Source organism: Chanos chanos, chromosome 2 (genome assembly GCF_902362185.1).
Source record: "Chanos chanos chromosome 2, fChaCha1.1, whole genome shotgun sequence".
Classification (NCBI taxonomy): domain Eukaryota; kingdom Metazoa; phylum Chordata; class Actinopteri; order Gonorynchiformes; family Chanidae; genus Chanos; species Chanos chanos.
The window spans coordinates 52,965,385-52,982,501 of NC_044496.1; the positions used below are offsets into that span (position 1 = coordinate 52,965,385).

General features: G+C 43.3%; 1 protein-coding gene across 1 annotated transcript; it reads left to right on the forward strand.

Annotated features, from left to right (window-relative positions):
* The first annotated feature begins 1,090 nt into the window (after nt 1-1,090).
* clint1a (clathrin interactor 1a) lies at nt 1,091-15,378 on the forward strand. The gene is made up of 12 exons (XM_030764606.1): nt 1,091-1,225; nt 5,769-5,873; nt 6,224-6,320; nt 6,478-6,586; nt 7,297-7,461; nt 8,228-8,408; nt 8,710-8,935; nt 9,308-9,395; nt 10,371-10,448; nt 11,337-11,632; nt 12,739-12,922; nt 13,319-15,378. Exons 1-12 carry the CDS (start codon nt 1,185-1,187, stop codon nt 13,657-13,659), a joined length of 1,911 nt encoding a protein of 636 aa, XP_030620466.1. The 5' UTR covers nt 1,091-1,184; the 3' UTR covers nt 13,660-15,378.
* Nucleotides 15,379-17,117: the final 1,739 nt, after the last annotated feature.

Here is a 17,117-nt window from a genome sequence, read left to right on the forward strand (position 1 = left end):
TCAGCTAACTATAAAAACATCTTTTACTTAACCCACCCCCCCCCCTCGCCACCAGGACCTCAGTCATTTTTAATGCTTTATTGGTAGCTCAGAGCAGTTTGTGAGATGTGCTTGTCAATCAGTGACACAAGTCAGTGGCAGGCTGGAAAATAGTTTCTGAAAGATTCTGTTGCTTAGTGCATTTCTTTCTTCCACACGCTCTTTCCTCTCTGTAATCACTCAGTTCATGCTCTTCTTCATCCGACATGCAACAGTAATTGAAGCTGTTCCCAGGGGCGTGGTGCATTTGGGGACGTTAAGTGCTGTCTCTTGTCATGCTGTGTTTTTGGTAAAAATGAATCTTTTTTGGCAGTTATGTGGGATTTTTTTTGTTGTTGTTTTTTCATTGTTTTTTTCCCCCTCTCATTTATTTATTTATATTGTGTAAAGTGTGTGAGAGGGCTCTAATGCTTGTTTTCCATAAGAGGTTCTCTTCTGTCCCGAGGGACTGTCACGTGTAGAAGGGCCTGCATTTTCACCCGTCGCCATGACGCCCCATCCACCAGAACACACAGAGCTGTGGCATTTCTGCTCCTGAGAAATGGACTCTGTATTAGAGCTGACACCCTGAAACTCAGTGTCCCTGTGACAGTGTATCTCAGCTGTCCAATGAATGTGCGATGACAAGAATTGGCAGTCGTACATACAGCGACACTTTTTGGGTGGTGTCCTTTTTTCTGAAGCAAAAAAAAAAAAAAATCAAAAGACATCCTCTGTGATACCATATTTTTTTTTCTTATACGCTAATTCACACCTGTCTTAACGACTGTTGTTATTATGTTAACATTAGTAATGAGTTTTCAAAAAGCACTTTGAGTAAAAATGAAGCAACAAGTAAAGTCGATGTAGTGTTCTTTTAAATACATTGAAGTACTGATTACTTTTTATGTTTATAAACCGCATGAGTCAAACTTCATCATGAACTACAACTCCTATATTGCTATACGCATTTTCCGTAAGTGACGTTACAAGGACATCTCCGTAGTAACCTGTCCGGCCCACCCGCAGCCTGAAGAAGTACAGCCAGCGTTAGTTTGAGAGTTCAAGGTTTTGGTGTCGTGACAGCTGGAGTGGCCCATCCATTGGATTAAACGGGCTAGAAGATAGTTTATTGCGGCGGAAAGCCCAAATAACAGAGAGACAAGATGTTGAACATGTGGAAAGTCAGGGAATTGGTTGATAAAGCGTAAGTGTTTTGCTTTTCTTAAAATGCTCCCCTCTTATTTTTAGGTCCGGACTTGAAGCTAGCTACCTGTTTAATAGAGACACGTACTCAGTCATTGACGTCACGTCGTAGTACAGTGATACTAGCAAAGTAGCTAGCTACTTACTGATAGCTAATTAGTCTATCGTGTCAACCCCCTAAACTTTAGATACTGTTAAAACGAGTACCTACAATGTCACGTTCTACTCTAGCGATTGTTGTTGTTAAAGTGTCATTTAACACAGGCGAATAGTCGCATTACGTTTAAATCATTTCGAGTCGTTATCGACAGTGGCTAACTAGCTTACTTGGCTAAAAAGTTAGCTTGCTAGTGACGGCTAAAAGTTATCACAACTTGGGATAGTTTTAATTCACGTTAACCTTTATAGAAGAGTTTGTAGACAAAGTTTTATGGAACATATTGCTCTTCACTTTTATTCAGCTGCACTTTTCTCAAAATCATATGTGTCGGTGTAGGAGCCTAAAATAGTTGACTAAAATCAGGCCTCAGAAAACTTTCTCTTTTCCCGACTCACCAGCCTGACAGGTAGCTTGGTAAAAAATTAGCCAGTGGCGAGTTAGCCGATAGAGTGCTAGGGAGTTGACAAAGAATGACGAGCCTTAGGTGACTGTTTTGCTTGTTTTGTGACCTGCCAAATAATATGAGTTAAATGCTTATGACGGATTTTACAATCACCACTGATTAAACTGACTCATTAATAATAACGTAAACTGAGTACACGTGCGCTTGTCCCGTAAATCATTTTTGTTTTCCTGTGGAAAATGTTAAATCAAAACAGACTTCCGGGTGTAATGTTCCTGCTTTGCACGAGCTTAAGCCGTTGTTTGGAGCTTGTGTCTGAAGAACTTTAGAATTACTTATCCACGACGTAACTAGACGACCTGGAGATGTTTCAAAATTACATAGGAGGTCAACAATACTTGGAACCAGTTTGTTCCTCACATTGAAACTGGTTAGTGCAGGTGTTTTCATCCAACATCAATGATTGTAAAATCAGACTTTAGAGTACTGAATTAGTCATTTCCAAAATGTCACACACAGGCACACTGAAAAAGATTATTCTGTTATTTAGGTTGACTGAAAAGGATTCTTTTTTTTTGTAGTTGCCCTTTCCTCTCCATAACTCCTCAACTTTGATGATGGGTAACTTTATGTGCTTTTATTCAGCCAGTCAGTCGCTGATAAAAATGTAACTTAATTACTTTAAACATTTACTTGACGTTTAGCAAATGGATCAAACACATGTCTTTACACATAAACGTCACATAGTCATTAAAACATAATTTTCTTGGTTGAGGTCCATATATAAATCTGAAATCGGTCAATTACTCTACTCTGACATGAGCAGAGTAGAGTTTCATGCAACAAAACTTTGCATATATAGTTTCTTTTACTGATTGTCCATGACATTTTTATCGTACTCTAAAAGGTGACTGTAACTTTAAAGGGACCATTGCACAATTTCCTAATAAGCTGAATTTCACGGTTGCTCAGAAATTGCAAGTCATCAAGTATTGCACTTGTACGAAAAAAATAAAGAGAAAACAAGTTTTGCATAAAATCAGTATTTTTATTTATATAAGTACAACCGTCAGCATATTCTAAATCCTTTATTTTTTTCATGGAAGACAACTGCGGTTTCACTTTTTTTTATGTGCAGTGTTTTTGTTAGTGCGCTGTAAGCCAGGTTCTGCCCTATACAAATGAGTAACAGGTGAATGTAAAATGCTAATTTGGAAACTGTTGCTCTGTACTGGCTCTGTAAGGAGACCGGATCCTTCCCTTATCCTATATTGCTATTTTCACCGATCCTCTATTCTTCCCTTACATGCCCCTGTCAGGGACAAATGTATTGATGACAGTCCAGCAAAAGCTTGTTTGCTTTTCATTCAGAATGTTTTGAAACTGGAGGACGTGGATCTTAAAGTACACCATCAGACTGTTGCCAGCGCAGTTTCTGCTTAAGAGGATAGTCACACCGTGGGAATTCACGGGACAGCGCTGAACAGCTTCAGCCCTCCGTTCTCTTAGTTTAGTCTTTGTGGTCTCCTTTATTTCCACTGTACAATAACAAGAAGAAACCGTAGACCGTACTCTGCGTGAGATATTACGGAAACAAGCCAGACGTGCCATGGCTGATTGCTTGGTTTGGTTTATGTTATTTGAAAGGGTTTGGTTTATCTTGACCAAAAGTTGAACTGTGTCCTGTTCTGTCCCCTGTAGTGTGACATTTCTTGGCAGCGTGCTTAGTAGGCCTGAGTGTCCCGTTGCTTAGAGTTTATGCGGGGGACAAGTGAACATAACATTCAGATTTTTACTCTTTTTTTTTTTTTTTTTTCTTTTCCCATTCTTGAACAGCATGTTCTGAAAATGATCGAGATCTCGTCAAAATGTCAAAGCAATCATTATCAGCGGAAATCATAGTGAATGAGTAATCTTAATTTCAAAACCTGAGAGACCTCAAACCTTCTTCCAGGAAAGCTGAAAGCAGCACTTTATTTTGTTAGAGTTTCTGCCTAAGTATGTCCTTGAACAGGGGACTGCTGATACAGGCTATGCATTGTAACTGCTCTTTGATCTTGATTTAGAAAGCACAACAAATAGATTTTGAAATTCTCTTTCAAAGGGAGAAGGAAATGACTGCACCTTGCAGATGCATATACACGGAAGTCCTCCTGACCTCCTTTAGTTAGTCCTCAGATAAATCAACCCAAATTCCTTATTACCGTAGAAGATACCGCCGTGAAAGGGATATACAACAGTCAGCTGCTTTTAACATGTAGTTTGTTTTTCAAATATATAAATGCAAATCATTTGGATGTTTCCATTTTTTCATCACATTATGAAAAGTATGGCAATGACTCTTGGGTTAGCCATGCTTTGACATGCATTTAAAATAAGGGTACTGGGCTTTTATGTTTTGAGAAGTTGTTAAAGGATGTAGCTGGTGATGTGTGCAGAATTGTATTTGTGTATTAATCTTCACGCTGTTATGACCTTTATGCCCTTAAATGGCTCTTAATGTTTCTCAAAAAAAATTCCAGTCACCCACTTTCGAAATCGGAAAAAAAAAAAGAAAGATAAGTTCCTCAGAAGTGCAGTAGGTCTCTGCTTTGCATATGAGCTCATTTAAATAAGGCTGTTTAAAATTGATTCATATTATTTTAGCAAGGCTGGTGAGAAGTGTGAAGGCTGGGTTTGGAGGCCTGCATTAAACCTTCAGTTTTCCTCTGATCATTGAAGACGTAGCTGAAATCCTGATGTAACTCAGGGTCTGTACCAGAGCGATGTGGGCAGAAAAAAAAATCAGACAGTCACCTTATCAGGGGAGACATTGGTTTTCACACATATTTTCACACATGACAATGACCCATGTAAGCTGCCGTGTTTTTAAAAGATTCTCGTGAAAGACGGCGCCAGACCGGGTAAAGAAACGAAACAAAGAGACAGAACAGCTCGTAATTGGCCTCATTCTCTGAGTCAGTTCAGTTTCAGATTCCTGCACCCCACCCCTGTTTTCACCTGTTCCTCTGTGTTACGTAATCACACCGGTTCTTTTGTGTCACCCTAACAGTGTCCCTTTGGAGAAGCACTAAACAGGTTTGAGAGACAAAATAACTTGGAGGATATAGGCGCACAGAGGCAGGGGTGTGGACTTCCCCTCTGGTTTCTGTCTGATAAGTCTGAACCTTTCAGTGTGCTATCATTTTCTGTGAGTCAAAGGGCCAGAACATTAACTGATACCGTTGGCCCTAACTGTCAGGGAAGATTTATCAATGTCACTGGACTGTCAGATAATGAGACCTTTATGTGTGGTCTCAGGCAGTTTGCTAATGACTGACCGCACAACAGAACAGTGTACTCAAGATGAAACCTGCTGTGTATATGAACGTTTGGCTCAAAAATGCCTTAATGCATTAAGCAGCTGAGCCTGTTTCGCCTTTAAGTGCCGATACTGTCACAGTGGGGTAAATAGCTTTGTGTAATGTAGTCCAGTTACTATGAAAAGAATGCATGTGCATTAAGGACAATTAAAAGCATTGTTTTCATTTTTCTCTCTGACGACGGTCAAAGCTCTGTAATACAGGCCCGCACGGCTTACCATGTGTAACGTTGTGTCAGGGCTAGAATTTGACCAGCTCATTGACCTTATTTTGATTTGAAGGGCATTTGCCGGAGGTTTTTTGTTTGTTTGTCTGTTTTAAATTATTTTCTGCTTTTTAATCACGCGTTGATTTGTGTCCGTGCACGTGTACGATCATCTTTTCTGTTGCTCTCATTTGTATGTCCGTTGTCAGAAAGGGAAGTTAAGAGTAACAGATGGAATCCACCGTCTAGCCTAACTCATGACTAATGCCCATGCATGGCTGTAATAGAACCTGCTCACCACGAAAGGACAATGCCGTTGACATTTATAACTGAACGACATGCATTACCAAAAAATGTGTAACCTGTCTGTTTTTTCCCCTCTCTCTCTCTCTCTGTCCCTCCATCCTCTGGCAGAACCAATGTTGTTATGAACTATACAGAAATCGAATCCAAGGTTCGAGAGGCCACAAATGATGACCCTTGGGGGCCGTCAGGCCAGCTGATGGGGGAAATCGCGAGGTAGGTTAAAGCAGCTCCTCTGTATTCTGGCTCTGAGGGAGTGTAGAATGCAAGGCCTTGCTATAAATACGATTATTTAGAAGCTGACTCTGCCGCGGTTATGCCGACTGCTTGCCAAGGCATGACGCTCTGGCACTGTGAAGACTCCATGACTGGATTCATGTCGTGTTGGACCGTTTCCCTGGATTCATGTCGTGTTGGACCGTTTCCCTTTGCTGTTTAACAAGTATGTGTAAAGCAGATGCTACATGTATGTAACACTCACCTAGGGCTAACAGTGCTCTGTTATTATTTCTCTCTCTCTCTCTCTTCCTCCCCCTCTCGCTCTGTTTTTTTTTTTTTTTTTTTAGAGCAACGTTTATGTACGAGCAGTTCCCTGAGGTGATGAACATGCTATGGACCAGGATGCTTAGAGACAACAAGAAAAACTGGAGAAGAGTTTACAAGGTCTGATTGCCTTCACAGCTGTCAGACGCGAGCCGTCGTTTTTTAAGTCTACCTTTTAAATTAGGTCAGCGAGACATGTCCGTACAAATGTGTGAAATGCATTTCTCTCTCTCTCTCTCTCTCTCTCTCTCTCTCTCTCTCCCCCCGTCTGCCGCAGTCTTTGCTGCTGCTTGCGTACCTGATCAGGAACGGCTCTGAGCGGGTTGTGACCAGCGCCCGGGAACACCTCTATGACTTGCGCTCTATCGAGAGCTATCACTGCATAGGCAAGTCCAAAGGCATTCAAGCATCCTTTTCTCCATACAGATGGCCATGCAGCTAGAACAGCTTTTTCTAACAATAACAGAGATATCTTTACACGTGTTCAGCTGAACAGGCTCCATAGCGTGACAGCATGGTTTATCAGGAGATACCACGCGATCATATTCATTGACATCCGTTCATGTGACCTCCCTTGTTTGATGTTTACCAATGTGCAGTCCTGACGTCCAGTGTTTGTACAGTAAATACTTTGATGGGCAGGCTATTTGTGAGCTAAACAATAGCGGCAGTGTCATAGAGCTGACGGACTAAACGTGACATGGCTTAGCAGCTTTCCAGAACACCCAGCGACCCGGGTCACGACGTAGACTGAACTCTGTGGCTTTCTTTGATCGGGTCGGGGGGGGTGATATGTAAAGTTGATATTCCGCTAGTACATATTACATTTGTTTGTTTGACAAGTATAAAAATCAGGCCCAGACCAGTGTTCTGTTGACTGCACCTGTGCTGCAGTTTCAGCTTGAAGTTATTCTTTGCTCATAAGCATTAGTGTCGTCTGATAATTATGCAAATTGTAACACTCTGGCTGTTTGTAATTCGTTGACTGTGCGGCAGGATGTAAAACCTGATCTTGAGATTAGGAGGTCAGAGGCATACACAGATCAAACTCAGGTGGTTTTTAATGGGGCCGCTGGTGTGTTCTGCCTGTTCTTAGACGAGAACGGGAAAGACCAGGGCGTCAACGTGCGACAGAAGGTTAAGGAGCTGGTGGAGTTCGTCCAGGACGACGACAGGCTTCGAGAGGAGAGGAAGAAGGCCAAGAAAAACAAGGATAAATACATCGGCGTGTCCTCCGACAGCATGGGAGGCTTCAGATACTGTGAGTTTCAGTCTCTCTCTCTCTCTCTCTCTCTCTCTCTCTACCCCCCCTCACCCCCCCAAACGCACACAAAAGTTGTTTTGTCACGTACTGATTCTGCTGGGCTCCTCTCGTCCCTGTCTCTCCTCCTCGGCTTTCCTCCCCGGGGATCTGCATTGCCAGATGACTGAGCTCTTGCTTTATTTTGATACCCAGTGTGACTCCTTTCTTCTCACCACATGACAGCATTAATTAGACGTTTGATGATTTTGATTGAAGGGAATCCGCCCCTCTTTTTCCGCGGTAGAGCAGATTTGAAATCTCCAGCTTTCAGAAGTGAGGGCTATCTCAGGGACTGGAGGGGGGGTCCCTAGCTGTTTCATTAATATTCAGAACAGCACGTTTCCACGGTTATCTTTTTTTTTTTTCCATTTTGACTAAACTTTAGGATTCGTGAAACATCTGTTTCTTTTCGTCAAACGTGAACCTTGAAAAAGAAAATGGAATTGAAATGATGCAGATCTGTTTCCAGGGTTAATGAGTTGTTTTTGTTGTCAGCAATTATCAGTCTTTAGTTGTCAATCATAACTTGTTTTTTTTTAACGTGTCTGAGCTTCACTTGAGCTCATAAATATGACAATATAACCCAGACAAAGTCAAGTACACCCGTGAGCAAAAGTTAAAAAGTTACCAAATATACATTCCATATTTGGTAGACGGTGTCTAAAACATTCTCTCATGCATATGTCTGCAGACTAATATTTTGTCTAATTTCTCTCTCCGGCAGCGGGAGACAGGTATGATTCCAAGGAGTCCCGTTACAAATGGGATGACGAGTGGGAGAACAAAGGGGGTTTCCCTTTCAGTGAGAAACTGGGCGAAATCAGCGACAAAATCGGCAGCACCATCGACGGCACCATCAACATGTTCCGCAAGAGAGACAGGGACGACTCGCCGGACAGGTTCAGGTTCGGACCCCGATTCCTGCTTCCCTCACCTCCTGACCCACTCCCTGTCCTCCGTGTTAAAACCCCCTTCACTCTTAAACGAACGCTGGCGGTTTAGAACTGCAGCAGCCCGCTCACGTTACATAGACTCTCAGTAAACATATTCAACAGTAGGTAAACATTAAAACAAAAAAGTGCTTGTATGCTTTGTCATTTTACTGTGAGAGTTTCTCTGAAAGAGAAGCGGCAGTTTCTATGAGGGCTTGTGCAGAGCGAACGGATACATTCACAGAGAGTCGACTTCCCCCCCGTCTTCCCACAGCGACAACGAGGAGGACAGAGGCCGGGGGGCACGGAACGGCCAGTCGGGGAGGACGGAGTTTAAGGACGACGAGGAAACGGTGACGACCAAAAGCGTCCAGATTGTTCAGGCCACGGAAACGACGGCCACGCGGAAGAGAGGAGGGACCCCATCCAAAACAGTGGACCTGGGCGCAGCCGCGCACTACACAGGGGACAGCCCTTCTCCCAAAGCCAGCACCGCAAAGGTGAGAGGAAGCACTCAGACAAACATGCTAATGGGCTGAGCCTAGTGGGTTTTTTTTTGGGGGGGGGGGGGGGGGGGGGGGGGGGAGTTTGGCTGTGTCTGTCTCCTACCTCTTACGCTCCAGTTAATTCATAATTCCCTAAATTAGCTTTTTATACTAAATGAACTCTGTACCTTCATCTTGTTACATTTCTTAAATCTGACAAATGGAACTTGTAAAGCATTATGTGTAAACGAACTAAGAGGTTCACTCAACTCCAGCAGTGAGGTAAGAAATTTAATGTGTCACAGCAGTTTGCTGCCATCTACTGGTGAATGCAGGAATAGGCCAGGTGAAGTGTGTTCTCACAGTGCGGTGCGTCTCTTGCCTTAGACCACAGATTCAGGAAAAAGTCAGTCCAGCGGAGGCCTTGTAGACTTGTTTGGAGATGACCCAGGAACAACGAAACCAGCTTCTACAGGTGAATATTTCCTCTTTAAACCTATTCCGTGAGCATCATGTGTCATTGTACATACTCTTATGTCTAACTTAAGCAAAACAGAAGGAGGAACTTTACCTTAGGCATTACATGAAAATTTATATCTTTTTATATTCATTATGGTTTATGATCCTGCTTAACTTCCATGACTGTCAACGCCTCATCTAAACATGGCACTAAAAGTAGATTTGCTTTCTGTTCATGGAGGAATAGAAGGTAGAGTAGAGGCATCCTGAGTGGATGCCTGAATGTTTCCCTCCAGCGACTGGCAGTGGAGGGAATGACAAAGGGAGGACAGGAAGGATGGATGGATCGGAAGATAAACGAGTGCAGCAGAAAGCTTTAAGAGCCCCTTGCCACTCGGTTGGCCTTGCGGTTTTAGGGGGGGGCCTCGCATTTTGACTGATCCTGAGCGAGCGGACACACGAGGGGGTGGGGGTGGGGGGGTAACCTCTGTGGCTAAGTGCAGCAGATGGGCCTCCCCCCGCCCCTCCATATCCAAACCCCCCACCCCCACCCCCCGACCCGTGCACTGCTGGAGCATTTAGCTGTCGGGGCCAGATGTGAAAGTGCTCCCCAGTGAGGCTGGAATACTGAGCAGATGTGGAGCTCTCCCACCCTGCCTGCCTCTTCAGCTCCACCAGCCAAACAGCTGCTTCTGTCAGCCGTCATCAGCACTTCCTGCTCTATACTGAGAGTGCGTGTGTGTGTGTGTGTGTTTGTGATAGAGAGAGACATCAGCACATTCCGTTTCCTTTTTTTTCTTTTTTTATCCATGTCACAAACTTTCAAGACACTGATAAGCAGATGGAATCTATTGAAAATTCTTTATGAAGTATGCAGTTGCAATATGTTTTTTTTAATCCCTAGCTTGTGCTCTCTCTCTCTCTCTCTCTCTCTCTCTCTCTCCCTCTCCCTCTCCCACGGTGCTCCTCTTTTTCTTTCCTCCTGTTCCAGGATTAAACTCAGATCTGATTGGAGGTTTTGCTGATTTCTCTTCTCCTGCCGCCGCCGCCAGTCTTCCTTCTGCAGCAGGTATGTTTCTCTCCTCTCCTCTCCTCTCCTCTCCTCTGGGCTATGTTGTGTCACAGAAGTCATACATCAACACAAAAGAGTTCAAGAGCGCCTACGGTCTTAACTGCTGACTCCGGCCCTATCTGAGACATTGCAAAATGCAAAAAGAAAATCTCACCCGTCTTGCCTTGCCTGTTCTCACCAGTCTGACGACTTTCAGCATCCCAGACGTGTACCTGAGCTCTCCGGCTTCACGAACAGGAACATCTTCCGTGTGCCATTTCCCTATCGAAAAGTAACTTCATAATTACGAAAAAGTAACATCAAAAAGTAAAGAATTTGGGAGAGTTTAGTTGAGATATGTAGGCTGAAACTCAAATCTGTTCTCGTCTTCCGCACCAGTCTGAAAGCTCTTAAATATTACAAGGCAGGTTAAAACATATGATGGAGTCTGTTGTTAAAAAGAATGAGGAGAGACATGATTCAGTTCTCGCTGGCTGTGACATATCTTAGTCTGTCTGACTGGGCTGATGGCACTGAGAGTGAGAGCACCCTGATCCACTTTTAATTGCCCTATTGACAAAACACCCCCTACCCCAACCCAACAACTTCTCTCCTCCTGCACTTTTCTCACTTTTTCAGTCTCTCTCTCTCTCTCTCTCTCTCTCAAATCAGAGTGAAAAGTGGTTAGTTGTGGTGAGGTAATGGCATTGTGTTTGTGTGTGGTTGGTAGTTGTGGTTGGTAGGTGTTAAACATTGGTTTGTCTTTGTTAAACCTTGGCATTGAGCTCATGAGCGACCTGCTTGTTCTGGAGCGCAACCGTGTGTTCTCATTGCCCGTGATTTTCGTTAAAACCACGGGAATATGTACCTCTCTCTTAACTGGTTTCCATATGGGCCTTCACGCAGCCCCAGCAGAAAGTGGGAACGGAGATTTTGGAGACTGGAGCGCGTTCCCCAGCCCTCAGTCCGCAGCACCTGCCGCTCAACCCCCCAACCCCGCTGGGACGGACCTGTTCGGCAACCTCCACGCCGCCCCCGCTCCTGCTCCTGCTCCCGCTCCTGCTCCTTTTCCCGTCGCTCCTTCTTCTGACCTCTTTGACCTCATGGGTCCCACTCAGACCACCAGCATCAGTGCCTCCCAAAGCATGAACTTCTCCATGTCCAGCACTCAGAGTATGAGCGTCCCCCAGTCCAAATCCCAGGTACCTCCACTCTGCACTCTGCCTGAGCCTCCTCACTGCAGCCCTACACCACATGCTCCAGGCTTTACATGTTTAGCTCTACTCCAACACCCAGAATTCAGCTAGTCCGACATAAGCATGAGTATTGGCTCACTGCTTAAATTGTTTTTAGCCGTGGCATGCTATGAGTTGCATACGTTTAGCATTTACACATCTTGCAAAAAAAATGTAAAAAATGTATTGATACAGTTGTGAGAGAGAAGCCATTTAGTCCTGCCCTTTCATATGAACTGTGAACTTCCACTTGTGGGCTAATTGTGTGACACATCCGTCGTGAAAGTGCCGATTAAGCACTGTTTACACAGGGAGGGAGTGTTCTGGTTGTGAAGTTCAAGGGTTGTGGGTTTGAGAGCGGGCAACATGAAAGCAAGATGAGTGAGGGTTAGCACGCAGTATCGGCGCAATTTTCCTCCACACACACACACACACACAAACACACCCCCCCCGGTCCAACCCCCTCCACTACCCATCAGCCTCATCCCCTCAGGGACTCCCATCACAAGAAATGGCAGAATGAAGAGGAGCAAGTTTGAGTCAGAGAAAAACCATTAAAGTCAGACAAAAGCTATGTGCTAGAACGATATTTGCATGCTAAAAGCTTGACCTACTTTAAAATGGCAAGTTTTGTTTCAAAACTTGCCATCAACCCCCACCCCCCCACCACCTCCACCCCTCCAAACACACATACCATTTGGACCAATTAGATGGGCTTTAGATGCCTTCTCAACATGCAGAATCAATTCTGGGGTAACAGACTCATGACAGCATGTTTGTCTTATTAATGTACAAAGTAGTTACTTCAGACTCGTCAAACAGGAGTGAAAATGTGGCTTTTTTTACTAATATTAATATTAAACTGGGAACCATAGAGCTCAGAGGACATATTCCATGAAATGGAATGACTTCAGTAACTAACCAGTAGAGCACCTTTTGTGGACTGCTCTGATTGGATATTTAATCTTGATGTTAACTTCTCATTTCAGATTGTCTGGCTCACTGAGAACTGTTGCTAGGGTAACCTCTTGTCTGGATAGCTAATCTCTGCTGTCTGTCTGCGTCTTGTTCAGCCTCTGCCAGGTTTTGGAGAACCTCTGGTACCACAGCAGCAGAACACCCCAAAAGCTACACCCAAAGCCGCCATGCCCTCCACGTGGTCTGACACCGGGGTTAACATCAGTCTGGACTTCTTGGGTCCAGGGATGCAACCGCCCAAACCCGCTCAGCCGACACTCAGCATGATGCAACAGCAAGGTCAGCATTGAACTAACACAGCTACATCTCAACGCGATGCAACTGTGTATCACTGTATAACTGTACAAGCTGTCTGAGCACAAACAACGGAAGTGTGACCTCTTTACTGTGAATGAGCAAGAGATGCTCTCAATATTGTTCTGCATCTCCAGTGTTACTATACAACAAGCTAAAATATCTGCTATGCATTTCCACTGTTACTGCACAGGCTAAAATATCTGTTATACATCTCCAGTATTATCGTACAGGCTTAAATATCTGTGATGTATCTCCACTGTTACTGTACAGGCTAAAATATCTTCTATGCATCTCCACTATTACTGCACAGGCAATATATTCATTTCATCTTTTCATTTTTTTTTTTCACGTGTGTGCTTGATGTTTTGTGTTTGGTAGGGGTCCAGCCTCCTGTGGGCATGGTTACACAGGGTTTTGCTGGAATGAACCTTGGCATGCAGTCTAGCCCCGCCCCTATCAGACCACCCAGCAACCCCATGATGCCCGCCAGCGGCATGGGCATGGGTGTGCCACCCATGGGGATGGGTCCCGCCGGAGGGATGCCCGTTAACCAGGGCATGATGGGAATGAATATGAACATGGGGATGCCCGCTGCTGGCATGGGGATGGGCATGGGTATGGGAATGGGTATGGGAATGCCAACCATGGGCGTGGCAAACCCCGCCACGGCACAACCCAAACCAGACGCCTTCGCCGATTTCGCCAACTTTGGCAAGTGAACGGGAGTGACCCGGGAGAGAGAGAGACCGCGAGCTGAACCAGGTCTTTGTGGAAGTTTTGACCATGAAGGATCCAGTTAAAGAGCTGCAAACAAAAAGTACTTGAAAGATCAAATACAGCCACCCTGCCAGTTTTTTCCTCTCTTTCAAACGCTGTGTAGATACATATACAGATAGCTTTATGTTCTAATGTCAGTCCAGACAAAGGACAGTACAGAGAATGGTAATGAACTTTTTTTTTGTAAGTTATTAAAACATTGGTGATTGCACATTGCATCTCCCAGCATTCAAATGGTTAGTAAGCATATGCTTTAAAACGGCTGTTTAATTTCAGACCTGTTCCAATTGTGATGACAATGATTTTCTTAACTCCTTTCTCACTGCACATGTCACCACCCTACACACACACACACACACCACAAAGAGAGAGAGAGAGAGACACACACACACACCTAGAGACACTCCCTAATTCTTTTGAGTGAAACAAATCCAGATGATCCCATGTGCCTGGCCTCCTCATAAGACATTGTGCTATTTAACCATTGTAAATAATACTATTGTTATTGTTATTTGTTGCGCAGACAATAAGTTATTGAGATATTAATCATGATTGATACAAATCATGTTCTGAGGCCTTTACAAGTCTATAGCAAAGAATATCATCATGTCTTTAACTTTTTTTGTTTTTTTAATTTTCTTTTTCTCCCACTGAAACATCAATGCTCTTGACCTATACTGGACTGAAGTAGAAACGGAAGGAAAGAACAGAGGGTTGGATGTGATTTTTCTTAAATAAGAACCTTTGTGGCCTTTCAGATAGTTATATTTTTATACTGAAATGTGACCTGTTTTTGCATCTTTGTGTACATGACAGTCCAGTCTAGACTCTGATGCCGGTTGTTTAATGTCCTTTTAAGGACGAGGTGCCTGTGAAAATATTGCCTTTTGGGTTTTCTTTTCTCTTTTTTTTTTGTGCTTTGTTTTGGTTTGTTTCAAAATTTTGTACTGAAGACGAGAATGAGAGCATCCAGTATTCAGCACAGTTACTGTAAGGAATATTGAGCGGTGTGTATGTGTGTGTGTGTGTGTGTGTGTATACACACTTATTTAAATACTCGTCATCTGTCTCCGGTGCATGGCTGGTTTATGAGATTTTGTGCTTGGGTGTCTGCAGAGGTTTTAATTTTTCAATCTAAAATGATCTGAAAATGATTTTTTTATTTAAAGAAAAGAGAAAAATTGCAAATCTCTTGGTGCAGAGTGAAGAGAATGATGCATGACTTTGTGTGTGTGTGTTTGTGTTTGATCTGAGTGAATGTATAAGAGAAAAGTGCTGCATCAGGAGGACCATCACTGTATTGTCAGAAATCTTCTCCACCATGTGCACTGACAATGAAACAAGCCTTCCATCCTATTGTCTGTAATGACCAAAATCACATTTATTCCTTTATTGTAGTATCAATATATATGTGGGATTAGCTTTTGCTTTTTTTATGAAAATCTTCCAGGGTCTGTGAGAGGACACACTTGGGTTGTGCTTTAGGGATTGGATCGTTACTGAAAAACACTATACTTTTATGCAAACAAAACAAAACAAACAAAAAAAAATCCCTCCTTCCATGGAGATGAATGGAAGTGTCTGTTTTGGAAATCCATAGAGTGAACTTGATTGAACTTCACGATCTGTTTTGTCTGATATTAAAAAGTTGATTTTCAAAATCTGAGGTTTGTTTTAAATGCTTTTGCTTGATGCCATGAACACTGTTCAAACAAATGCCTCTTCTACCTCTATCTCAGAAAGCCATCATAGTGAAAATGAAGGATTATTCTAACCAGTTATGATTACTGGCAGCTGACGGGTTAACATCCAAGCTTTCATTTAGACATTAAAGGCCCAGTAAGGGTTATTACTTGAAAGCGTACATAACCACATGTTCTGTTCGCAAGTGCCATTGAACCTTTTAACTTATCTGAAATTAATGATATTAAATTAGTTTCGTGTAACGAGGAACAAGAGGGAGGGTGGTAGGGAAGCATGAAAGAGTTTCGTTAAACAGACATGAGATGAAAAGCCCTCAAAAAAAATGAACACTTGCAGGGATCATTAGCTTCTTTTCTGTTTTTCTTTCGCATACGAGATTTTGTCCAGTGCCAGTTTCTTTGTTTTATCCCTCCTCTTAAATCCACTAGTCTTTGAGTTTCCGTTAAAGATGTGTACCTTGCATTTTGGACTGTGTAAATAATCACTTCCCTCACAGACAGAAGTTTCTCTCTTGACCTAGTTTCCCTCGGTTCCGCTGCCAGTTATGCACGATCATGATCGATTGCTAAATCTCCACACTCCTGAGTTTGTCATTTTTCTTTTTCCACATAAGCATCGTGAATAGGAGACGTTTAAAAAGCTTTTTTTTGCGGTCCGAAAGGTTCAAAACGACAAAAGAAAAACCGGTCTAAATCCTGTATCCCTCTTACGAAATTTAATCTAAAACGAAAAGTTCTCAAAACTTCAGATGAAGCTTATGTAACTTGCGGTTACGTGCCCTCATTCTCCTGAGTGAGGACGGGGGGGGGGGGGGGGGGGGGCCCTGTGTCTATAACAGTCATTCTGTGTTGCTCGATGAAGAACCCCCCCTCCATCTGGGCACATGAACATTCCCATGCTCACCAGCAGCTGGTCACCTCATAAATATGCAACTGTGTACAGAATTTTTACTCATGAATAATTAAACGGTCATAGGAAAGCAGAGGTTGTCAGTAAAGAAACCTCAAGACTTCAGACAAGGAAATGTGTTTGACATTGTCCTTGTCATACAGAGAGAGCAGCTCAGATGTTGACGACCCATTAGTGTCTCGATAACGTGCCAGCTCTAGGCCTCGCTGTCTTGCTTCGGTCTTTTAACCATGTCGACCAGAACACTGGATCCAGCGGGCCCACGCTGAGGATGGAACCGCCAATCATAATGATTCCCAGATCAATGGACGGAGGAAAGGAAAAGTTGCGACGGGTAAAATATTGTTCATTACGCACATGCGCCGCTAGGTGTTGAGTGCCTCTCTAATTCTTTTCTGAGACCTCAGTAGGTTGCCTCTGCTAGTAACCCTGCTTCAGTAGGTTGCCTGCAGTATGCAACATCCTCAGACATCCCGAAAACGTGGCTTAGGAGCAAAAACACTTTCAGTTCCTATCTTGCTCAGAAAAGGGGGCCCAGAAAAGCTCTCTGATATGTCATGAAAATCCATAATTTAAGACAGAGAATAAGTATTTGTCTACTTCTTAATAAAAAAAAAAAACCTTATTAATTAGACTTAATAAGCATGTGGACTTCATTAACTATGAATATTAATGCCAAAGATGTTCCTTGTGGTTTGGATACAAACATTGCAAACTTCAACGTTAATGCGTGCAATTTTGGATTTAAAAATACGGGATATTGTGCATCTGTTCTAACATACAAAAG